Source organism: Apis laboriosa, unplaced genomic scaffold, assembly GCF_014066325.1.
Source record: "Apis laboriosa isolate Shangri-la unplaced genomic scaffold, ASM1406632v1 scaffold49_cov149, whole genome shotgun sequence".
Classification (NCBI taxonomy): Eukaryota; Metazoa; Arthropoda; class Insecta; order Hymenoptera; family Apidae; genus Apis; species Apis laboriosa.
In genome coordinates this window covers 2,681,919-2,708,656 of record NW_025223500.1, presented here as the reverse complement: position 1 = coordinate 2,708,656, position 26,738 = coordinate 2,681,919, and the positions used below count along the sequence as shown (strand labels likewise).

At 28.7% G+C, this 26,738-nt stretch overlaps 1 protein-coding gene and 1 long non-coding RNA gene across 6 annotated transcripts; one reads left to right on the top strand and one right to left on the bottom strand.

Annotated features, from left to right (window-relative positions):
- On the bottom strand, positions 1 to 26,352 carry LOC122716796 (myb protein). Of its 3 annotated transcripts, XM_043940193.1 has the most exons (10): positions 25,244 to 26,352; positions 9,413 to 9,575; positions 7,941 to 8,105; positions 5,518 to 5,836; positions 4,996 to 5,320; positions 4,499 to 4,908; positions 4,065 to 4,381; positions 3,882 to 3,971; positions 1,601 to 1,726; positions 1 to 1,102 (listed from the first exon to the last, which is right to left on the bottom strand). In XM_043940193.1, exons 1-10 carry the CDS (start codon positions 25,336 to 25,338, stop codon positions 968 to 970), a joined length of 2,145 nt encoding a protein of 714 aa, XP_043796128.1. In that variant the 5' UTR covers positions 25,339 to 26,352; the 3' UTR covers positions 1 to 967. The 3 variants fall into 3 exon arrangements, with proteins under 3 accessions (XP_043796128.1, XP_043796129.1, XP_043796130.1); XM_043940194.1 differs by lacking the exons at positions 7,941 to 8,105; positions 9,413 to 9,575; positions 25,244 to 26,352 and adding an exon at positions 6,862 to 6,968; XM_043940195.1 differs by lacking the exons at positions 7,941 to 8,105; positions 9,413 to 9,575; positions 25,244 to 26,352 and adding an exon at positions 6,841 to 6,883.
- Positions 7,181 to 14,028, top strand: LOC122716797. 3 transcript variants are annotated; one of them, XR_006347095.1, is made up of 5 exons: positions 7,181 to 7,312; positions 8,029 to 8,132; positions 11,254 to 11,384; positions 12,778 to 12,902; positions 13,013 to 14,028. It is a non-coding gene; the product is annotated as an uncharacterized LOC122716797 (long non-coding RNA). The 3 variants fall into 3 exon arrangements; XR_006347097.1 differs by lacking the exon at positions 8,029 to 8,132 and adding an exon at positions 11,124 to 11,150 and having other exon boundaries at positions 7,182 to 7,312; XR_006347096.1 differs by lacking the exon at positions 8,029 to 8,132 and having other exon boundaries at positions 7,186 to 7,312.
- Positions 26,353 to 26,738: the final 386 nt, after the last annotated feature.

The following is a 26,738-nucleotide window of genomic DNA, read 5'->3' as shown; positions in this document are numbered from 1 at the left end:
CAAATCATGATCTCTTTTAATTTGAAAATAACATTGTGCTGGTTTAAAAAAATATTACCAATTGTTTATTTTTTGGTGATTATTATCACGTCTTTATTATTCAATTGTAAATTAAATACCAGTTACAAAGGCTCTTTGTACATAACGGCCGCAATAATGCTTTTGTTTTATATTATATAATATATATACTATTGTATCAAATAAACCAGCTATTATTTTATTCTTTTATCGTTTCGTACGAATATGATAAGAAGTTGCTACTTTATATGGCAAAAATTTTTTCATATTTTAATAGAAAATAAATTGTTTTCAATATTAATTCACACAAAAATTTCTTTATGTAAACACTATTGATTCCTGATGTCTCTTTAAAAAATTGCATATAAACTTATAATTTGTACTATCAGGAATAAGTATGTTTACGCAAAGAAATGAGATTTTATTTCTTTTTTCTATATTCATCACTATCTATATGCCAATATAATAACAACTTCCTATCAAAAAAAGGTAGAAATATCTTGCTTTATTTTTGTTTTTGTGATTTATTTGTGGTCCACATATATCCTACTGAGAACGAATCATAAATATAAGTATTTATAAAGCGTGACATTTCTTCTCTTTTTAAAATATAATTTCAGATGCACTGTGGATTTTTTCATAAAAAGAAAATTCATTTATTTGTATACATATGCTATGCATTAGAATATCTCAATTTTATATCAATTATATGATTCATAAAAGATTATTCTAATGCATCCATTTGTATTCAACCTGTAAAATTGCCTAATAGATTTATTTTTTCTTTGCTTTCCTGTGTTTTTCTTTTTTTATATAGTGTGATAAATTTGATAGAAAAAGGCTATATTCCTTAAACGGAAGTGCCGTATTATTTTAATTACGACTAGTTTAATGTCGCATTTTTTGTACCACGAAGTGCGACTGAGTCCCCATGTTTACAAAAGGACTCTCAAAAATTCAAAGAACGAGGACGTAATGGCAAGTATCCATGACTGCTAAGGAATCGTCGAGCAGCTCGCGTCATTTCGATTTGATCGCGTGTACGTCCACATGCCACTGTTGCCCATTGTGCTTCTAAATGTACCTGCAATTAGAACAAATCAAGGATAAAAATCAACGTGAATGGCATAATTATGATATTAATATCATAAAGTAATAACATATACAAAATGATTACATTAGCAATATTTTGAATATGACGAGATGAAATATTTAAAACTATCTCATATTTAAAAAATTAAAAGCTAAATTCTTTTGGATTTTATATACATAAGATTAAATTAATTGAACAACTTTAAACTATAAAATATAAAATAATTTAATAAACTATAAAATATATTTAATAGTTTTGAATTATACATTTAATAATTTTATTATCCTTACACAAACTACTTAATATTTCAAGAGATCAAATACTGCAATGAAATTTGATCTATAGCAACAGATGGTTTTCCAGTATACGAAAATTAAGCATTGGAGCGATGTGAAAAGAAATTTGACACGAAAATATCAAATCTCTAATGCAGCTAACCCCATTAAGGAGATACAGTGAACCGATTCTAGAATTAAAAAAACAACTCACCTTAGCACGTTTGACTGGCCTGAGCGGCAAGGGGCTGAGGATACAACAGGGACTGTCGAATGCATCGAATGTGATCGCTCTCTTGGCATTAGGCTTCCGTTGTACGGACACAAAGTCGTGGGAAGTCTGGAAAGGATAGACACACTAGCTACAGCCGGCGAGTAAAAAGAACGCATATAGAAAATACTGATAATATTTGAAAATTATTTCTTTTTTCTTTTTATCAGAAAAAAACATAAGATCAAAATTTCAGTTTTCAGAGACATAATTGAAAGATTTAAGAAAAAGAGAAAGAGGAGTTGTAAAGAGAGAAGAAACGGAGATAGAAAGGATATAGTTAGAGAGAAATAAAGAGATTATGGGAATTTATTTTAGTATTATTCAAAAAATTACGAAACTATATTGTGAGCTTATCCGTTTTATGCGTTCATATTTTCTTTCTAGGGCACGTTTCATATACATGCAAAAAAAAAACTATCACGTTTCATTATAAAATGACTAGGCCTTTTGTATTTTCTTTTTTCTTTCTTTTTTCCTTTGCATGATTGCGAATCGATTTCGAAGAGGAACATTCGCGACCAATGGAACCACTGTTCAAAAGTTCTTTGGATTTTCGGGACAGGATAGACAAGGAAGATACTTTGGTACGCTAGGCCAGGCCTGTATAAAGACGTTTTACGTTTGAGTTAGTTTTAAACATGCGGCAACTCAACATTATTATCGAAGAAACTAAAAAAATATATATGTAATATGTAATATATATTATATATTAATATATAATAATAAATAAACGCTATTTTTATATGTATATATCCATATACATATATTATATATAATTATAAACGGGATATTTATGATTTAAGGATATTTAATTAGGCAAAGGAATTATTAGGGTATATAAGTATTATTATGTTTCATGCTATATGGATCACCGGTGATCCATTTTTTTCGTTTAGATTATTATTATTTTTATTATTATTGAAACATATAAATGACTAAGGAGGCGAAATTGAAACTGCAAACATTTAATATAATCAATGATATTTTGTAATTAAATATTAAATAATCGTACGATGATACTTAAATACTAATATTTTATTACAGATTTACATAAGTACACATGTTTAACCTGTTGTGCACAGGATTCTTATAATAATTTACAAATGTTTTAAAATCAGGAATTCTTAATAATTATTATTAAAAAATTTCAATATTACTATTATTTTTTTTAAACGTGTATCATAAATAAATCTTATAATAATAAATAAATCTTATAATAATAAATAATAATTTGGTTTTTCACCGGAATAAATATGTTTTCAGTTCACTTCGCTTCCAAAATATCAAATAAATGTACACGAATAATTTACACGAATAATTTATATAATTAAATATTAACAAAAAAAAATAAAATGATAATAAAACATAATTTAATTTTTTGTAAATTAATTGTAGAAAAAGAAAAATGAAACAAACAAAAACGAAATATAATCATCTGTACACATCAAATTATATATACGTTTAATAACAAAAAGTACGGATATTTTCAATATAAAGACAGACAATAAATATCGACCAGAAATAAATATTATAATACGCGCAAAAATATAACTTAAGTACCTCATAACGTTGGCTCTTTTGTGATCACTTTTATATTTTTTATATTTTTTTATTTTAGTGATTTAATTAATGACAAATAATATGAAACGTTTTGTTTCTTAATTCATGATCATAAGTTTCGCTCCAAGCAAAAAATTATTAGATATAAATAATTTAACACGAAAAGCATACGCGTTGACAAAAAAAAAAAATAAATTAACTATATAAATAGATTAAACTGATTCTACACCATTATTAATGTTAGTCGTGTTATTTTATAATTATATACTTAGGATCTAAAAAAAGAAAAAAAAGTCACTAATAATCTTTGGATTGAATGATACCGGATCGATAAAAAGAATCGGTAATAACCAGTCTAATAGATATAAAAACAAGGTTAATTTCTCGCGCGTCGTTTAATATTTAGTCATAAATTATAAAGAAAAAGGAATTGAAAAAAAAGAAAGAAAAAGAACAAGGCATATTTAACGTTAATCGAAAGGCAGACAATATTGATTAAAATATACTTAACAGATTTTAGAATTTAAAAGAAAAAGATAGTGTTAAAATAAGAAAGTTAAGAAAAGGCCGGCTAGCGTGTCTAGAGGCGATTGGTACGGGAATAATACCAGGATAGGGCTGGTTGAGTTTGAATATATGTTTGAGTATGGACATTCTCTACCTTTATGGGACTAGTCCCTGCTGTTAGGAAACTGTCTTCTAATGCCATGGATGCTGGTGAAAATAATACCGATGTGTCCAAACTTTTACTCTGTAATATAAAACGAAATAAATAAATAAATTAAATGATATAATTTGTAATCTTATAATGTAAAATATCTTTAAATATTCATATTCAACTTACGGGTGTTTCTACAACGAAACTCATTTCGGAATTATCTTGAGAAGCATTTGCCCAAGCTTGAGAGAGAGCTTTGCGCGCTCTCTTTCCGCCAGGAGCACTATTCTCTTTACCCCGTCGTCTAATTGTACTGTAACCAGAATCTTGAAGAATAGTGCTAGTTCCTACTAAACTTTCACGATCGGTTTCCTGTTTGATGATCTCGGTTAGAGCATCTAAACGACTGGGGGTAGCAGGTAACTGAGTAGTCGCGCCGCTGCGCCGTTCTAATTCTGCTAATGCATTTTTGAACGGTGTTGGTGTCCTCGGCGTATTGCCATCTATAATAATAATAATAATAATAATAATAATAATAATGTAATAATATATAATAATAAATATATAAAAATATTATTATAAATGAAAATTTTGCAAATCAAAAAATAAATAAAACATACCATTTTGACTTCGTCGAAGACCAGTGGGTTGTGGTGTGGTGAGTGGACCAGGGCTGCTGCCTTTAGGAGTGCTCGCTCGTGGCCAGGAAGATGTCTCGGGACTCAAACTGTTCAAAAACTGTGACGGGCTGAATGGCAATTGTTTAATGGGTGTGGATGGGGTGGTCTCACCAGTCTGTTGTTCCTGTTGATTTATTATTAAATAATCAGACTGGCTCACATTATCAGGAGTTTCTGTCCTCTGTTGAAGAACTTGGGTATTTTTACGTCGACGTAGAATTGGGGGTGGACTACTCCTTTCTTTCTCCGTTACAGCACCAGGAATCTCTTCCAAATCTGGCATAGGCATTAATCTGATTTCTGAATTTTTTGAACTAGTCGCTTCACCCTGTATTTGCAAGTCGAAATACCTATAATAGACACGTTAATAAATAAATAATTTTTTTCAATTATCTTTGGAAAATTTTATATTTTTTTTTATTTCATTCATATCATACTTTGTGAAGGGTGACATTTGTGCAGTCTTGACTCTAGAAAAGGAACTTCCCGTTTTTGAAGGGGAGTTTAAACGAGATTCATTATTATGTGACCGTTCATTCAGATTCAAAAGACCTTGGAAAGTCTGACTATTTTGTTGATTATCCCAAGTTCTGCTCCATTGCAATTGATCAATGCCCAGAGTATGTGGCTGTACATTAGTCAGAGTTGAGGTATTGTCATTATTCGTTGATTTTAAACAATTCTGATTGGAAATATCCTCTTCTGGACAAAGATTATCCTTAGAGGATATTGATGCTTCTATGGCTTTTCTTCTACCTCTCCCTATTAAAAATACTTATTTTCATTAAATGTTTCATCTTTAATAATCTTCACTTCTAATATATAAAAATACATTCTAATTATTAAAATAAATTAATTTATTTTTTAAATTTTGTATATCTATTGGAATTAAAAAATGGAAATTAACAAAAAATTAAGAAGATATTGATTATTGATTAAAGAATGAATGAATTATAAACCTCTTGTGCTCGTGGATCTACCCTCTTCAGTTTCATATTTTCTTCTCATAGTACTATTCCAATGATTTTTTATGGCATTGTCAGTTCTGCCTGGTAGTAATTTTGCTATTTTTGCCCATTGATTGCCTACCCTGCGGTGTGCTTCTACAATGATCCTATCTTCCGCTTCTGTCCATGCTGTTTTCTTAATACCCGGATTTAGATGATTATGCCATCGTTCTCGACATTGCTTTCCAATACGACCTTTCAAATGTCGTGCAATTAATGTCCACTTCTTCGGTCCGTATCGTTCTACTAATTCCACCACTTTTTCGTCTTCCTGCAAACAGGATTATTAATATAATAATATTAATATAATAATTATTAATATATTATTAATATAATAATTTTTAGTTATTTATATTATATATATATATAAATATAATTGATACTATCAAATATTGAAATTGATTCATAAAAATTCGATAGTTATCCTAAATATTATCAAAAATAAATAATATTAGGAAAGTTTATAATAAAAGAATTATCTTAAGATTCTCCTTTCAATAATAGGATGGAAAATCAATAAGTATCCTAAATCAAAATATCATATATTTTATTTTTATAAATTATCCTATATTTAAAATCTCATATTAATTAATCTTAATTATAAAATTTCTATTAATTTAAAGCCATTATATTGTTAGTATCAAATTCTTTAATCGCAAAATATGCTTCCAATTTGTAACAATCATATGATATAATATCACATGAATCGTATTAAAAATAATTATTTCGATTTTTCCTTCATTCATTCATCAAATATATGAATAAAAATTTTTCATCTTCCAATAGGCTATCTAGTAAACATTACCAAATAATTACCAAATAGCAAAAATTATCGCTGATTATCTGATATAAATAGATAATAGATAATAGATAAGATACCTATGTTACATAGGTATGTAACTATGATTGCTTGAGAATGATTGAAATCATTCTGATTCAAACATTATCAATTGCTTCCAAAGAATTGCCATTTTTTCTAGTGCCTCTCATCTTGTTGATTGTTACCAAAATCGTCTTCAACAAAGTCTTCATGTGGACAAATTCTCACCGGAAGGCAAGCCCAACTCATGGAGTAATTTCTCGAAAGCAAATAGAAGTATCGAACAGAGAACGAAGTGGTAGGTCGAGAAGACGGCGGAAAGGAAAGGAGAAGAGGATTCACGCGATGCATGATGACCGTCGGTGCACAGAGGAAAAGAACGAACGAAAAGAAGAGGAAAAAGAAAGGGAAAGACAGAGGAGTAAGAGGAGGTTGCACCGAGGACGCTCCCATACCATGAAAAATCAGGTACACACCAATGTGGCCCTCCATGACGGCGATGTCAGAGGCTTTACTTGCCCTTGGCTGTTGCCAAGTGCATTGGCAAGACGGCGATGCAGCATCTCTACAGACCTCTCGTGGCTCTTTTTCTTATTGCATACCCCACCGTGGCGACCCTCAGCGGACAGACGGAGAGCTTTGCCTCCGCTACGTGTAGGCGTATGTACTGTGCAGGGCCGTGCCGTTATGAATTTGAACCTTCGAAATTTAAACGAGTCGGAGAAACTTGATCGCTAATCCCTTAGAAGTGAGGCAACGAGAATCTTGAAGCATTTTTAAATGAGTTTGGTTCAAGTTTGGTTTTTATTGACTATGATGAAATTGATTAGGCTTATGGTGTTACTATAATAATGAATCTACATAGTTTGCAATGGAGACATCTAGTGATCAAAAGAGGAAGCTCTTGATATTTTTTACTAATAGAAGGTAGGATGTGTATGTATTTTTAAAATACATGTGAAGAGATATATGTATTATATATTATAAATATTATAAGAATATTTTAAGAGAGTGATTTTGAAGTTTTAATAAAATATTGGATCTATTAATTACTGATTCGTGTGAATTATTAAAAAAAAAAAAGCTTCTAATCCAAAGAGAAACTTCTGCAGAACCGTTATCCAACTTTTAATTTAAAAGTCTTCTCAGTTTCATACTATCTGAATAGATCTAGTCGCGATAGATGAAGAGGGTGTAATGGATCTTTACACTTTCATTTGATGTGGACTGATTGGCCTCTATTGAAAATCAGATTAATTGAATTTCATTGATTTTTCAATGATACAATATAACTATTTAAATAAAGAATCAAATAAAATCATAAAGTATCGCTAAATGTCGATAAAGACCTCAAATACTAACTACTATACAAGATATTTATGATAATCAAAACAATGAATTATTATTTAAAAAATCATATTTTAGTTTCAAATTCTGAAATCCTAAATATTAAATTTTTAAAGTTTAATAATAAAATATAATAAAAATTAGGTTTCTCAATATTTAAAAAAAAAATTAATTAATAAGTTTTATTAATTTAATTCCATTAATATACCTCTTTTGTCCATGGTCCTTTGACTAATTCCGGATTTACGACTTTCGCCCATCTCTGCTGGCATTGAACATCACTTCGATCCGGAAAGTGGCTGGCTATGGCGTCCCATCGAAGCCCAGTACCAAGTTGTTCAGCATTGCTCACTAACTGTTTTAATACAGCATCCTGAAATCCATTTGAAACAGAACATAAGTATGTTAATCATATACATATACATATATATTATGCATAGAAAATAATATACAGTATGAATAGAAAAAAGATTGTGACAAAAGTCCTTTGAAAATGTTCTAAAATAACTATATTTGAATTTTATATCGCTGAGCATTGATAAAACTTATGAAACTTGATAAATATAATTCAAGTTAGTGAGTGAATAATTTCAAGTTATTTTAAGTAAATAAGCTATTTAAAGTAAATATTGTACTTATTCTTTTGAGATGTGTTAAATTAAAATAAAACTATGCTAAAATATTATGTTAATAAATTATTAATTGTTTTTCAAAATATGATGATTTATATTTCATGTAATGATATATAATTCTTAAAGAAAAATTTTTAATATTTATCAATACTTTTTTTTATCAAAAGAACAGTAAAGATATTTTTATGAGAAAGATTAAGTATATAAATAATAAGAAAAAAAGATCAAATGAACATGAAATATTTACTACTATTGCAACATTAATTTCTGATATAGATAGAGTTGCGAATGGAAATTAAATTGAAAATGACTTTAAAATTAAAGAAATAATGAAAATATTCCAAATGAAACTTTTTATTTCACAATTGCATTAAATTAAAAAAAAAAAAAAAGATGAAAGAAAGAGAGAAAGAAAAAAAGAAAAAAGGTCATGTAACAAATGCATAGGATCGATAGGTCTGTGATATTTCCCACGGGAAACCATACGGCGTTCTTCGTACTCTATGGCTACGCATATGACTATGGGGTAGTTGAGGGCATCTGCCCGCGGACGTAACTCGTTGTAGAAGGTACGAAGGGTGGACCTTTTTTCGAGGCCTGTGCTCATTGTATCCCTCCCCTTTCGCGTTACATCTGATCAAAGTCACAGTATGATGACGCGGTCACATGTACATTCTCGGAAATATCGAGCTCTTGATTAAAGAGGAAGAGAAAAAAAAAAAGCATAGAACATTGCTTATTATGATATGCACTATAAATATCATTGGTATAATCTAATTTATGTATACCAATTTATGGAACTCTCTAAAATATTTTTTATAAATATATTTTAGAATATATTTAAAAGATTTTTTTTTATCTTTTTTAAATTATAATATTTTATAATATATTTTAAAATATTTTATAATAGAAATATTTAACAAATATTTAAATTAATAATATTTAAATTTTTTTATTATGTTATAATTATGTTAATAATTAAAATTTAAATGTTTCATTAATAAAATTAATTTTAATTAGAATATTTAACATTGAAATTCTCAATTACCTCCTCTTTGGTCCATCTTCCTTTGTTTATATGTTTTCCCTGCCCATGATTGCTTGCATTTGTGTTCTGATTTTGAGATTGATTATCGGCTCCACGACAAGCAATAGCATTGTATTCATTGTCAGATTCTCCGCCGCTACTAGAATCGTATCCAGATCGCGATCTAAGAAAAAAAGAAAATATTATATGTTTTCATAATTTGGAAATAAAATTAAATTTGAAATTTAGAAATTCATATTTCTAAATTAAAACTGCATTTTTCTACACAATGATATTTATTACTAGTATCTTTTTTTTTTATAAAAAAAATTGATAAATCAAATTGACAAGTCAAAAAAATGCTAATATCTATTATCTATTAACTTTTGTTAAAAATATTTAAAGTTAGAAACGATACAAATGATTTTAATGCCTATATCATGAAACCTCTTATGATCTTTTATCTCTTTTTCTTACGACTATTAATTCTAACATAAAACTATGATTCAAAATGAATATCAAGATTCACAAGATCAAATGTGCGAACATGTAACGGATATAGCTATTTTTTGTAGAATGGTGAAGATGGGAAATCACGGATGGCTGACCATCCGACCTGTGCGTGTTTCTTCCTCTTCTTTGTCGAAGAAACTATCGCGCACTCGTTACCCCTTTGTTCTTCACCCTTGCCCTAAACCGCCAACCAAGAGGCAATCTTGACCACAGTCTGGCCAGTGTCAGTTTTTGTGGTTGCTAGTGGTTTATTCGTCTTCTTTGTCTTCAAGGATTTCCTGTCGTTATTCATTCTCACCCTTTCTTCCCTTCACTATTTTTTAATTTTTTCTCTTTATAAGTTTTTAATCAAACTTAAAAAAAAAGCAAATTTATCTAACCAAAAAGAAAAAAATCTATTTGATTAATTTGATTAATCTACTTGATTAATTTAATTTATCTTTTATATAAAATTTATATAATATTGAAAGCGTCAATAAAAATATATAATTATTCATTTGAAAAAAATATAAATAAAATATTTATAAAGATGTAATAAAAAAATTTTCTAAATAATTTTTCTAAATATTTTAGAAAAAATACATATGCAAATAAGTTTAATTGTTTATATGATTAAATAAAAATATTTTTAAGTCAAATATTTTTTCTTTAAAAAAAAAAAATTCTTCAAAAAAGAATTTCCATTAATCACAAAGTATCTTGTACAGTGAATATAATTTTTTCTATATGTAGATGTTAAAAGCTTTTTTACATCAGTCAAGTTCATCTATAATAATTCTGTCAATCAAACAATATTCTCAAATTTCAAAAGTATTTAATTCGAATCTAATAGTATTCGTTTCATTTATTCAAAAATATTTAAAAAAAATATTCTTATTCATTAAATTTTAGTATTCCATTTTAGTATTTTTTGTTGGAACAAAAATGCTATTTTAAATATGTTTTTCTATACTTTTAATTTAATTTTATTAATTAATTAAATAATATTATTTATTAATCTTATGAAATTTCTTTAAAGAATTTCTTAGAAAAAACATTACTGATATAAATGATATACTATAGTAATCTATAAACTGACTTCAGTAGTAAAAGTCAAGAAATTTATGGAAGAAACAAGCCAGAGTTCATGTTACACAATACTCAAATGCAATTAGTCCAACACTTGGCTCGTCATCTTAACGTATTTACATTCCAACCACTATAGAGTTTATGTTCGCAGGATGACGTAATTCGTCGACGATAGCCGGTCAGTTTGAGATGAAGTACACATGTATATATTCTCCTATATATCCCACTACATAGAGAAATCAAACGCAACGGCCGACCGCTTGTTATGTTTACTGTTTCAGGCAGACCACGACCGCGTTTCCGCTGCAAGCAGCTATGTATATCGTATGAACCTTTGCCAAACGGCGTTCGTTTAACCCTTTTGTTTCGTCAGAACTGCAAAGATACCGCTGTGACGTCTAAGTAAAACGATGTACGTAAATTCACGAATCATTAAACATTATTCATATTTATTTGGAATTTTAGAAAAAATAAAAAATAATGTAATGATTTTCAATGAAAATAGAAATATTATAATAAAATATAATATTCAATATATCTGAAAATTAGCAATTTTTTATAATTACAATTATTTTATTAACTTTCAAATTTATAAAAAAAATTATTATAAAATAAATAATCAAATAATATGCAGTATATATTTAAAATTTAACATGTTTAATATTTTTATAAAAATACAATAGATGTAATTATAATTATAATTATAATAGTAAATATATATATATATAGTTGAAAATGTATAGAAAATTATTTTATTTTTTATTTTCAAATTGGCATTTAGACACCAATATTATGTGTTATTGCTATAATATTTAGAATTCATAATCTTTATAGTGCTAAAAATGATTTAAAAAATTAACTAATAAGCCAATTTAATCATTTTATAATCCAAATATTAAATTGATAAATTATGAACTTTTTTTTAAAATAGAATTTATAACATAATTATATTCGTTGATGAACATTATAACAAAAAATTGCTATTTATTACAATGATGAGTTAAAAAATAAAATTTCAATCTTGGAAATTATCAGTTATCTTTGAAAATTTGATAATTTAATCTAAATTGATCGTCGAAATCAATATTAACTTTATTATTAATTTTATCTTATTATAACAATAAATTAAGAAATAATATAATATCAAAAAATATTTCTTTGGACTGAAAGTAATGATAACAATAAAATTTACATGAATACATATGTCGTACTTATGTATATATGTTTGTGGCATGCTATAAATGCTATATCATTTTATAATTTTCTATTGTACTTCATTAGTATATGCACACATACATGTTTTTCTGTATATATAATTGTACTTTTTCTGTATAATGTCCTTTTTCTGTATATATAATTGCTTAAAAGTGAAAAAAAGAAAAAGAAATGTATATTGAGACAAAAAACTAGAAATATAAAATTGAAATTTTTTCAAATTATTACCATATATATTATATGTTTTGAAAAATATATCTTGATAAAATTTTCATATTCTTTTTATCTTTATCATGGATATACAAGTGTATTTTACAAACATTTTATTCTATTCTTCTATTTTGTTTTCTTTTTGTGACGTATCGATGTTTAACAGCGGAAAGAATGATTATCCTTAGCAAGATTTCTTGGAAATCTCTACTCATCACTGAAATATTATGATAGAGCGATAGAAATCTCAAGAAAATTAGCGATAAGTCACGTGATTAATTCACAATTTGTTAATCAACAAATCAATCGTTCCTTTTTTAAATATCTATTCGATTATCAATAAAATCTCGAATAAATATCCTTCTTTTTATTGCTTCCAGTTTTTGTATTCTTCATACGACAAACGTTACGAGACATGCGTGCGCATATTTATTCTGGCACACACGTGGCAACAGTGCTATACAGGAAGCACGCGCATTTCATCTCCGCAGCTGTTTTTACATCGGTAAGAGAAACTCGTATAAAACGCAAACTGATATACCTTGTAATTCAGCATCTAATTGACGGAGTCTAGCAATGCAATCTTCGTTGTTCAAATATACTGACTTTCTGCAGGTGCACATATGTTTACGTTCCCGGCTAAGGACAAGTCGAGAATATGTTATGAAGCGTTAAGTCGCGAGGGAATGCTAGGAACCAAAAGGGGAGTGCCGTTTAAGTGGAATGTCTCCTGTATACAGGACGCGTCGTGGAAAAAAGTGAATGTAGCGAAATTCGTGAAACTATGCAAATAAATACTTGGCAGTGATTTGTTGCTCGATTAGCACGTGATAAGGCTGATTGAACAGCTGTATTGAATTTTATTTTTTTTTAAGGAAGACTTCATAACCTTACTATTTAAATTTAAAAATAGAATTTTAAAAATTAAAAGTCATTTCGATTATATTATTGTAAATCATAAAATAATTATTGTATGTGTTAATTTATATACGTGATTTTTGTAGATAGAATTCATGAACAAGAAAGAATAGATTTTTATAATTTGAATAATATAATATATTAACAATTATATAACCATAAACAATATTGTTCATGCGGCAAAAAGGTGCAAACTAGTAAAATTCACATAGAGCGATATGTTTAAATTTCAAAGATGCGATGGAGTTCCATGACAAGCTGAAGTATCCAATCACAGTATATCTCTATATCTCTAGACGACGCGGCTTCCATGAGAACTAGCTAGATATTTAATCAAGTTTTGATACCGAATTCTTAAATTAACAGAGCTTATAAGAATATCATTTTTATGTATAGAATTAAGAAAAAAATTATATTTATATTTAAATATAAAATTTCGTAGATTAAAATTATATTTTTGCGTATGTGTAATAATAATTATGTGAAATAAATATAATCTTTTTTTAAAGGTTGATGGAATTTCCTTAAAAAAGATATCTTCAGAATGTAAGAATGGAATGTGTAAATCGCATTTTTGTGCATCTTCCTTTTCACTTTCTATTTTGTATGTTTGACCAAATGAAAGTCTGAAAAAGCAGAAGCAGAACGTGCGTGGAATGCCAGAACAATCATCCGGTATTTGACTGTGGCTTCATTCAAATTTAAAAGTGAAAATGGAGAAGACGGCACAAACTACATACACGTGATCTTTTTCGTCACGTGTGATCTAATGTCATCTATGTCATACATAGACACATTTTTATATATGAAAATTATATTGACAATTATGTAATAACGTTTTTGATAAATTAAATATGAATTCTATTATTATTTTAATAATAATAAACAAATAATAATAAAGAATAAAGATTAAATAATTAATAAAAAACTTTCATACAATAAAGTATATATAATAAGCAAATAAGATAAAACAAATGAAAAAAATCTAAAATTACATCTTAAATTACTTAATTTTACTTAAAAGAAATACAATATTTTTTACGTTAGAATATTTCTTCTAGAATATTGAACTTTTGTAGCCAAATCTTTACCTATTTAGTTGTGACACGCAAAAAAAGGATAGAAATAGCGCTGGGAATCGCAAATATATACTCGAAGACGATCAGTATCCGTTCTTTTTTTTTTTCACTGTGTTACGTAAAGGCTTTCGCCTTCGTGGAAGTTCTAACGGTCGCAGGCATCCTTGAGTTTAAATCCCGAGGCACGTGGCTGAACGCAGGACTTCCTCCGGCATTCTCACGATCCGCGAAAATATGTGCCCATTCTGTATATATATATATATATATATACACATATACCTATACATAAAGCGTCGTGGCGCGATAGCCGAGAGAATTGTGTAGATATATAAAAAGGATGGAGCATTATGCGCACGCATGATGTTTGTTAACCCTGAGTGGGGGTGGTATATTCCCCTTCTTACGTTGCTTCGAAAGCATTGCAAATAAATTATAAAATGTCCACTGTTCATGAATATTTATACTGGTCAGACATCTAACGTTTTATTGATGACGATTGCGAAAAGGGATATGGGATGAGATCGGTCATCTTTCAAGATACAATCAAATTGATTTAAGTTGTAAAGCAATCAAACATGGGATATGTTTAATATACATATGTATGCACATATATAATGACTAAATGGATATTATGAATACCTTTAGAGTTTATAGTTCTGATAATTATGGCATTTTGAAATATAATATAGCAATTTTTGGAATTGCTTTTAATTAATTGTAAAATTTTATTTTCTTATTGTTACTTATTTATTTTCTTGAAAAGATGACTAAAAATAATAAAAAAAAAAACAGAAGAAACAAGGAAAAAAAAATAATTCAAAAGGCACGTGGACAAATGCAGAATAACTGATAAAAATTATCATGATTTTACTCAATATGTGATATTCACAGTAGAAACAAGGGACAAAGGAAACGACTCAGTCGGGACTACTCATTAATCAATTTAGGGTAGCAATTTTATATGTGTTATACATAGGATGACAGAGGAAGGGAAGGAGGAAAACAGACAAAAAGGAGACACGAGAGGACGTGAATGAGAGCGTAAAAGAAAGATAAGAATAATGGTTGTAACACAGGAAAGGAAAGAGTAATATGCTACCGGATCACGTTGGATTTTATATCTTCCTATCCTCTTACCTCGGTGTTTCTGACTTCCTGTTTGGTCAAAAGGATAATTATAATTTCCTGACAACCAGAATTTCTATGTAATATTTAAATTATGATAGAAAGATGAAGAGAAAGAATAAAAATTACCAAATATTATTTTAATGATAAATATTGTATAAATATCTAATATTATTTTAATTTATTTTATATTTTAATATACTAACTCAATATCAAAATTTGCAATTATATATTTAAAATGATTTTGCTCGAAATATTTGAATAAGTTGAGAACGCAAAATTCTCTTTTCCTTATTTCAATATTGTCATATAAATTGAACACATCTTACTAAGTTTCTATCCCTTTCCGAATTAGCATGTAAAACTACTATCGAAGATCGAGGACATCCGGTAGAAATTTCCAATAAGCTAATTCAACCTCGATGACAAGAAATTGTTAATCCTCATGAGGCAAAATGAATGAACAAGCTCTTGCACTTAGCATTTACTTGAAAGGTGGCGGCACGAGCAGGTGCCCTGCAACAGCTGCCCCCTTTGTCTAGGACTTCGAACGCCGTATGACTTAAATGCAATACATTTTGATAGAATCTTCAATAAATGATTAATAATATTAATTTTTGTTTTCATTATTAAGATTCGTTTTCATATATTTTTACGATTCTATTTAATTAGTTAGTTTTATAATTATAAAAAACGAGAATTTAAAATCTATCTATATTAAAAATGATTTATAAAAATTTACTTTCGAACATATCTAATAATATTATCACAAACGAAATATAGAATATAAAATAATGTTTTTTCATGTAACAGAATCTTGATAGTTGATTCTCTTACCATTTTCGTATCACATGCGACATTATCGATTCAGTAAACAATTGCAATTAATTACTGTAAATAAAACTATACGTAACTTTTAACTGTAAATTAAATGAATATTTGTAATAATCACTTTGATCTTATGTAAAACAGAAAAAAAATCTATAAATCTCACTTAATTTTATTATTAAATGTTGTAGATTTAAATTAAAAATCGAATCATATATTAGTATAACGACATCATAATGATTTATTTAAATCAAATATATATAAATAAAAAAAGTAAATTATAACATACTAAAGATTCTTTGTTGTTGCAATCTATCATTGTCATGCGATTTTTTTTAAAGATTCGAAAGTTTTTCTACTATAGTGTAGTTATTGATTGTATTGTTTTTAATGAAAATAGCATAATAAATACATTATTATTAAATTTATACTGATTGTACTAAATCATAGAAGGCACAAAATACATTTTTTTTTGAGGTTATAATACTTTATTGAGGTTAGTATTTCAGAAGATATGATATCAAATTTTATAAAATGATCTTTGTAACTTATGTGATGCTATTATTATCATTATCATATTGAATAATTGCATTTTAATCATTATAATATCATGCAAAAAATTATTTTTTTTTTCTAATGAATTTTAACAAATCACATCAATTATAATGATATAACATGAATATTCAGTTATGAAATATTGCATTTCTTATGTAAGAGAATATTTCAATATTTGCTAATTATTGAAATTTAAAAAATTATTTTCTAATCACAAAAAATGTAGATTATAATATTCGTTATTAAAACCTAACAGATATTAATATTTAAACTTCATAATATTTTATTTTCATTTTTATTACGATTTATGATACCGACTTACGGTAATTTCATTCTAAATGTAAACACATCTGGAACTAGTTACATCAATTTTTCAAAGAATTATTAAAACAACCAAGTAAATCTTCATAAATTTTAAACAATAAATATCATTTCAATACAACAAAAAGAGGATTAACGAAATTATTCACCAATTACACAATTACGTTCATTCCCCTCTTCGAATTTACGAGTTATGATGAAAATCGAGCGTCTCGTGAGAAAGGGAGAGGAAAAAAGTACCCATCATTGCCACGTATACTGCTACTATGGACATCTGCCGAAGTTCCGAACTTTCCCCTCTTTTCGACCACTTCCTTACGCGTTGTCTGCTGTTCCCCTTCTATTCCACCATTTGCAACAAGCAGCCCTAAGGTTAGCAATCTTCCTTTTTCTTTCTTTTACCTTCTTTCCTTCTTTCCTTCTGTCCGCCTGTTGTTCGTCACGCAACAATAAGGTCATTGCGCGTACCAGTCGACGTCCCTTCTTGAGTTATGTCCACCGTGTGTATGTCTCATAGTCATGGTTTGTCGAGAAAACCAGAGGATAAACCCATATATATATTCCCTTTTATATACATATTTTCAAGATCATATCACACATAATATCTTTAATATCGAGAAATGTATCAATATCCAAAAAAATTAAAAAAAAAAGAAATAGGAAAAAAAAAAGGAATAATATAAAATTTCAAAAACATTATATGAAATATATTAAAAAATTGTAGATGGAGATTTATCTAGTCACTACAGAATAGTAATGGAGGATTGGAGGATGGATTAGAGAGGTCAAAGTACGGTTTATTGTCTCTTTATATATTTCGAAATTTATGAATATAGTTTTCGATTTAAATGGTTGTTTTAACTATTCTATTATATATGACCTTAATATAAGATAATAATAAGGTATTCTTGACGAATTTGTAATGAATATATGCGCATATATTTTTGTTTAGTAATTTTTCAACACAAATTATATAATATAATTTGTTATATATGTAATGTTTTGTTAATGTTCATTAATATAATTACATTTCAACAATATAATATAACGTATAAATAGTAATATATTATTTAATCATTAAACTATAATATATAAATTTGAAATAAAAATTAATAATTTGCATATTATCAATCTCTATCCCATACAAGATATTGCAATAAAGAAAGATACACTTTGAAAGAATAATCTTTGATTTTTCTCTTCTAAACAAGATTATTTCTATCCTCTGTACACGATTACATAACTTCAACGACACACGACGCAATGCTTTAACATACCGGAAACCATTCTTCAAGTAGACAGATTCGAAGAGAGCGTTATCTATGCAAGTAGAAATCAAACTGATGCTCTGTGGGTAACGGGTCAAGAGTAAGGGTCAATGCAACTGTTATCATCTGGGACCCCGTTCGGTCGCGTGCGATGCAATTGATTCTGTCGTCGATTTCCCAAAGTTAGAGACCAGGTGCAAGGGATTCATTGGTCTCTGGTTGTCAGCTGCTACCCCCACGACCCATCCCCCCCCGCCGCACGGGTCGACAACATACGATACACTCGCGCGTTCCTCAATTTATACGTTTAAACAGCCTCTCGTGCCAATGATAAAAGGGAACGCCCTAGCAAAATATGCAGAATTTTCAAGTATGTCCATCTTATATCATATGCGTGTTATCGGAACGTAATAACTATAATAAATTATTATTTTTTAATTTATTGTTAATTCTTCTGTGATCATATGTAGTCTTTATGATTGAAGATATTATAAATTTTATATAAGAAGAGGGAAAAAAATTAATTTTTAATTTGTTGAATGTTATTAATTTTTCTGATCATTATGTTAATATCGCCTTTTAAAAATATATTCTCATCTGATCACAAAGTTTCTCTTAATGAAGTATGAATTTAAAATTAATTAATGTGAAAAAAAGTTATTCTTCCATTTGGGAATATTACTATTTTTATTGTCATGTGTTCATCATCGTAAATAAATGTCGTAATTAAATGTCATGAGTGTTATTTTAATTTTAAAACATATAGTATAAATGATTATTATTAATAACAAGTTCATCAATATTTCGATAATTATTTAATATTAAATAATGAAGAATTAAATGCAATGTATATCGATATTATAATATATTTATTATAGATAAAATAATAAATTATATATTTTTGCAGTACAATAATAATTTATAGAGAATTTATAAACAATAAAAATCGTACATAAATAATTAAGAATATTATAAGAAGATTATAAAATGAAGTTACATTAGTGTCTAAAAAGTTATTCAATGAATCAAGTAAAATTTCAGTCAGTGCTCGATTTACAATCACTTTGATTCATGAATGACATTAATGAAATTAATTTCAGGTACAATAAGGTGATAAGATAGAAAAAGATTGAATAAGAACAAACGAATGTGTGAAGAGGAAAAGAAAGATTAGTCAAGATCAAGGTCAACACGTTTTAGAATCTTTTATCCTTCGAAGGCTGGTAGGAGAAATTCCAACAAAATAGTATTCATGAAAAAGAAAAATAAAAAACTTTCTATTTTTTCTCGAAATATAAAAGATCAAGAAATTTGAATTTCTAAAACTAAATAAAACTATTTTAAAATATTAAATTTTGCAAACATTTAACGAATTAAAAAACAGGAATTTACAAAAAATTGTGCGAATATATATATGTCTGTTTCACTAATAGCGGTAGATTGTCGGATCCAATGATGATTTACACTACTTAGCAATATGCTTTGAAAATACGGATTTGATAGTTCCTACGTGGCGCTTAGTCCGCCACCTTGTGTTTACTAGAAGAATTAAATAAAATAAAAATAGTTAATTTATTTAAATATCAGCTATTTGATTTCTAATCATAAAAATTTATTCAGAAAGATTAAGTTATCCCAATTAGATGCAAAAAATCAAATTTCCTCTAAAGATTTTATATTTGAATTTTGCCGATAGATCAAATCATATTTACACACATATATAAATCTCGAAACGAATCACAAGTTAATATTACACAATTCGCAATGTAAGGGAGCAGATATATATATGTTCGAATTAGTTTGCTGGTTCGAATATGTTCCCCGCGCAAATATAGGGTTTGTGGATAGCTATATATCTTACTCATTCTTGCACAAATCGTGTAAATGTATGTATATATGTATGTATATATATATATATATATATATATATAAAAGAACGATCATGCAACGACATCAGGGTAAAAGTCCTTAGGAGAGACATCTGGCTACCACCTGCCTCAATGCCCTCGCACTGCCAAACTTCCCCCCAATAGAACTTCCCGAGCATGCGCACCCGCTCTTATGACGTATGCATGTGGATGCACGTGTATACAAAGATGCACGTGTTCGAATGCATCATCAAGCTCTGCTATAACAAAATTACTAATTGAACACACAGATTTTTTTTCCCATTTCCTGTGCATCTTTTAACGATAATAATATATTTTTATATTATTATAATATGTTAATATATTAATAATATGTTTTAAATTATATGTTTAAATTAGTAAGAAAAGTTTTTATAACTATAAAAGAAAATTGATTTTCTATCAAAAATTGAAGATTCAAAAATCAATGAATTAAATTTTAATTATTAATATAAAATTATATTAAAATAATCTTATCAATTAAATCTTTTTTCACTACCACAGAATTGATCTAAAATTATAAAAAAATATCAAATATATAAAATATAATTCGATAACCTATATCCCTAGTTAACAATATATATAATTATCTTTCTAATGTTATCCTAAAGATGAGATCGACTAACCTAACCTCAAAGTACGCATATGTCACTTCTCAAAAGTGTATACTATATAAGTGAGGGAAATTTCTGTACTCTTATAGATGTGGTAGTATATAAAAAAAGAGAAAAAAGAAAAAATGAGAGAAGAAAAAAAGGGGAAGGTCCCTCGGTTTCATCCCCCTCGTCTTTCGAGGTGCGCGTCGTGCAATACCATGCCTTACCCCGCGTATGGTAACCAATTGTAAATCGAGTGACGAGGCACCCGGTGTTCGTTCCCATGACAAGTGCGATGGGTATTTTCTCCTCGTGAATCTTTAATTCTACCGTGGGAATCGAGGCTGCACATCATGAAGAATCAATCTCATGGTTGATCCATATGCACCTTGCTAATACTGACTGATTAGAGGGGCCAAATATTCTAATTTTATTTAGACTTTCGAATTCGAGATTACTGTAATGAGTAGATAGTAAGACGTTTGATATATTCAGAATTCAGAGTTGGACATTAATCTAACTAATTGAAAAAGTAACTAATTAAAAATCTTGAATAAAGTTACTTTAAAGAGCTATTTATTAAAATGCTTAAATAATATTTATTTGTAACTATTATAATTGATCTGTTTTTCATATAATTTCAATCGTTTAACATTATAATTATTTGCAAGTATTATTATGTTTTGAACAATAAATTATTAAAGTAATTTATGGAATCTCATTTGTAACTTCAATTAAATTTTGTTCATCATTGCCAGAAATGAAAAACGATAAAGTTTTCAATTGTAATCTAATTATTTGTCAATGTTATTAATTGATAATTTTTTTAAATGATATTTATGACTTATTACTAGGTATGATGAATGTCTTTAAATATCATTGTGAAATTATTTCACAATATAATGCAAAATATTCTAAATTTCTAAGTTCATTTAAAATTATAGGTTAGTTATATAAATTTATGGAATATCACAAGAGAATATTTTCAAGATTTAGTAATTGACTTCTTATGCCACTTCTTATGTCTTTATAAAAACTAACCTATCCATGATTCTAATTCTAAAATATAATTTAATACGTCATGGAATAAATCATTCAATGAGCATAATACAGACAGATAATAATAAAAGAAAAAGTGAAAATAAACAGAGGTATACAATTAAAGGGAATAGTCGAGGGCAAGGGGAAATCATTAGAATTCATCATGTCACTGGTCGAACGAAAGCATCAGTCTATCATTTGACTGTCCCTCGGTCGAGAACAATTCAAAAACATATGCTCTTGGTGCTTTTGGAAGACTCAATAGAATATAAGAAGGCGTCGCAGACGAGAAAGCACATATGCAAAGCCTTTACTAGACCAAAGTCGTTCCAGACTGTGGTCTTTCTTGACTGGAGCAGATGCTGAAAATCAGGCTCGCTGTTGTGTGTATACCCTCCTGACGATCAACGACGATGTCGACCCTCAAACGAGTGTACCGAACTCAACATTGAAAATAATGATACGAATGAAGAGAAGAGAACGAACTATAAGGAGCCAGAAGAGAGAGAAAGAAAATAGAGAAAGATCGTTCCTTTTGCGGGGGGACTTCCTCAAGGGGCCCAGTCGCGAATCTTGCCAGAACTGGAATCCCTTCGAGAAATTTGTTACTTGCTCTCAGATCTTTCTTTATATCTATTTCTATCTTTTTCTTATTATACATCGTCGTTGCTGTATAATATTGTCCGATGAAGATATTAAAAGAAGCACAGCTGCTTAAACGGTTATTTAATTGTGAACTAAAAGAGCACTCCACCGTTTTGAATTTAAATGAATACCAGCGCAATCTAGCGGAGATTTTATGCACAGATATGTAACCGAGTTGTAGTTTCGACTCTAGGAATTTATTTTTATGCCTCATGGAGTCCGTTGAATTTCTTCTAAAATTAGATTGAACTGTGGGGACGTGCTTTAAGTTTATTATGCATCCTGATTGCATCGAAGTAACCTCACACGTCGACAGATTCTTTTTTTTTTTTACAAAGAACCACACACGATGAAAACGTTGCGTTTTAAATCCATTCAATCCGTAATTTTTTTCAAATTTTTTGCATAATTTTTAATGAAAATATATATACAAATATATTATATTATTACATTTTTCAATTAATAAACATGAAATGATTTTAAAATGATTTTCTTAATCTAAATTTGCAAATTTTTCTTAGTTTTTTACTATCATAGTTTCTCCTAGACAATCAAGACATCGCTAAAAAATCTAATCACATATTTCCTGTTCCATCCTATCTAGCACTCTTCTTTCATAAAAAGAATAAAAAAGTAGATCCAAGACTTATTTATATCTATGAAGGCTTATTTCTATGAAGAATACGAAAAAAAATAATAGCAAAAAATCATAGCAAAAATATATTCTAATTAATTACGAAATATATATAAAATAATATGTAAAATCATCTTAATTTATGTAAATAATATCTCGAATAATATCTCGAATATCCTTTAAAAAAAATTTATCTTTTCGTTCTTCCCTTATTCTATTCTCAAACAGCGCGCGTAGCGGATTATTCATGAATTAATTAAGTACGTCTTATGTTTCGAAACAATGTGTCTTTGCATTTCATGGTTTCCGCATAAATTTTCAATATAATGCTTTCCTTTTTTGTTAAGTTATTCAAAATTAAGTTTGATTAAGTTCTTCAAAATTCAATGTCTTTATATGTCAATCTTTCATATTTCAATGTTTTAAACTTTTTCCTTTTGTTACTTCTTTTTTTATAAAAGATAATTTTTTTCATAAAAGTAATTTCTTACTTTCAACGAAAGGAGAATATTTATTAGATATTCTTCTTCAATTTTCTTTTTTTTTTTTACTTTTTATTTTCTTATTTTTAATTCACATTTTATATAAAAAATATCAGGGATTAGATATCGAATTCTATGTAACAAACAACTTTTTACTTTAGTTAATTATTTTTTCCTTTTTTTGCAATTTTTTTGTAATTTTGCATTACGCAATTTTAATTTGAAAATATTTATAAATACATTGATAAATATCTATATAATATGAAAACAATGCTATCAAAGTTGGCTATTAAGCCAATTCAGAAAATAGTTAATACACTGAGTCCCGGTTAAAGGACGAAGACGCAAACCCGTCCACTGGCAAACGAAATAAACGATTAAAGAATTCTCAACGGGTTCGATCTGAAACCGGGTTTAAATCTCCTTTAGTCGAGAACGAGTTGTCCCGGCTGTAGACCTGTATACACGCGCGCGCTCATGAAAGCAGACCTCAGATATCTATACGAGGCCCAGAGAGATCTTTTTCTCTCTGGCTCCAAACGAGCTTAGGATAGGCAACAACAAGAGGAATAGTCAGAGGTTCTTTCCAAGATACTTGCTGCTTTTCCTTATGGTATATCTGTGTATTTGTCTCTTCTCTCTATCCTTAACTATTCAATAACCTACTGGGACTTTGAAAATCCTCTTTATCTCTTTCTACTAACGCATTTGTAATCATAGTGAAGATCGACCAATCGATATGAATCTCTAAAAAAGTTTCAAGAGATGTTCTATCTTTTCTAAAATACATTTTCTTTAAGAATATTTAATATTGAATTTTAAATTATTTTTATAGCTATGCAAAAAAATAATATATAATTTATAATATATCATTGACAGAAAACATTTAATTATTATAAAATATTACAGGAAATATATCAAAAAAGTTAAAAATTAGAAACATATTTTTAGTTTTAATCGTAAAAAAAAAAAAAAATAGAATCTCAATTTCAAAATAATAGGTATAAATGTTATTTCAAGCATAGAGATGAAATCTCATATGTAAACCGGCGTTACAATCTACCCCAAGATAAGGCCGCATCCTTTGATATCGACACTGAAAAGAAAACTTCCGTTGTTCCGCGGCAAAATTTTTTAAGCACTTATTACGCATACTTCCGTCGACAGTCGAGAGACTGGTAGGTATACGCATTTGTTTTATTAAAATGTGTGAATATTAAGTCTAGATACTCTGACAGTTTGTGCAAGATAAAACTGAAGAGCGGTAAAAATTTAAATAGGCGATAATCTTATAATGGATATGTATTTAAATTTATACTACATTTTCAAATAATCATTACATTTATTTCTTATTTGCAATATTTTTAGGAATTGTATCTTAGATTTTTATTAAATTATTCAAAAATTATAATAATCATAAAAAACATTAATATAATATATTACTTACGCTTCTGTAGGTGGCGGAGAATAAAAAGATGAATTATAGGTAGTAATATCCACGACCTTCGCTGGCATAAGTATACCATTCGACACTACATCCATTCTCACGGATAGTCTTCCGAGAAAACTCGCGATCAGAGGGTTCTGAATAGCTCCCGACGGATCCAGTCCCGAAAACTTAAACTTCACAATCTCTCAACACTACTTCTTTCTATCTTTCCTTCAATACTTTACATAGTTCTAATACTATGATAGTTGAAACACTTCGTCACTATATTGTTAATATTTTTTGTGAAATTTAAATAAATATTTCTCTTATGATTGTTAGACAATTTAAATGGAGCATAATCGATTGCATTTTTAACGTTTGATGGAGCTCGTCTATTAATTGTTCACGACACGTCTCCGTTTACAATGTATATAATATGGTGATTTCCATAAGCGATTATGCAAAAACATAAGAACTTCGTACCTCTTTCCGTCTCACTTTCTCTCTTTGTCTCTTACACTCTCCTTTTCTATCTATCTTCCACTACACAATATAATCCGCAGTCACGTGTATCCATATGATAAATGATTTGTGCTTTAAGTGTCTCTAGTTAAGTGAAAATTATTTATGTTAAAAAACCATTTGTAATAACAATAAACAAACTCTGATTAAATATATTAAATATTTGGGCGTACGCGTCGCGACAGTGCAATAAGTATTTATTTAAATGCAGCGAGGGAAAAAAGCATTGTCGCCAAGGCAGCAAGGTCCAGAAGAAGGAAAGCACGACACAGAACAGAAACGATGGCGGGCCAACGGAAAACGATTGCGATTCTTGCGTTCACGATTGTCGAATATACGTTCGTTCTTATTGGTCGTTCCTCAATATTTCTTCGGCCTAATTGTCCATTATGCGAAATTATAAATTTCCTAACGGGTTGTTTTGTCGCGACGCGCGCCCAAAATCGAGCAGAGTCGCGCGGACGTCTCGACCAGTCGCCGTTTGGATTTGAACTGAAGATACCGACTGCTTTGCCGACAGCCGCTTGAACGGTCCGCACTCACGAGCTAGGCTGCCAGCAACGTGGAGGGGAAAGGTATGATCGCGGCTGTTCGTCGAGGGTAGGGAAGGACAGGAAAGCCATAGGACGAGAGGAGATGGTACACACGCGGAGGGCTCGATCAAACGTGACCGTCCATACACGCTTTACATATACTTGTGTGCCTGCTGTGTGTATCGTTAGCTACATGTGCCCTCGACCGCCCGTACGCTCATTCAAACCTGTGGAAGAAATAATCACACAGTAGATGCTGTGACGAAAGTTGCTTTATTATCCTTTCCTCACTTTAGCGTTCAATATGGACAAAAAGTGAAACATTAAAACAAAATATATATAATGAATGATTTTGATTATATTAGAAAAATTTTAATATTAATGTAATGTACAACTTAGCAATTCTTAAATTTGCGTTAATATTATTTAGGATGAATAACGATTTATGAGTAATTTTT

Excerpts from the sequence above, each read along its gene's own strand:
- LOC122716796 (XM_043940193.1), bottom strand. The coding sequence starts at position 25,338 with ATGGATGTAGTGTCGAATGGTATACTTATGCCAGCGAAGGTCGTGGAT. Across the intron at positions 9,576-25,243 it reads TCTCCGCCACCTACAGAAGC|ATCGCGATCTGGATACGATT; the intron begins GTAAGTAATATA and ends TTTTTTTCTTAG. Across the intron at positions 8,106-9,412 it reads GAAGATGGACCAAAGAGGAG|GATGCTGTATTAAAACAGTT; the intron begins GTAATTGAGAAT and ends AATGGATTTCAG.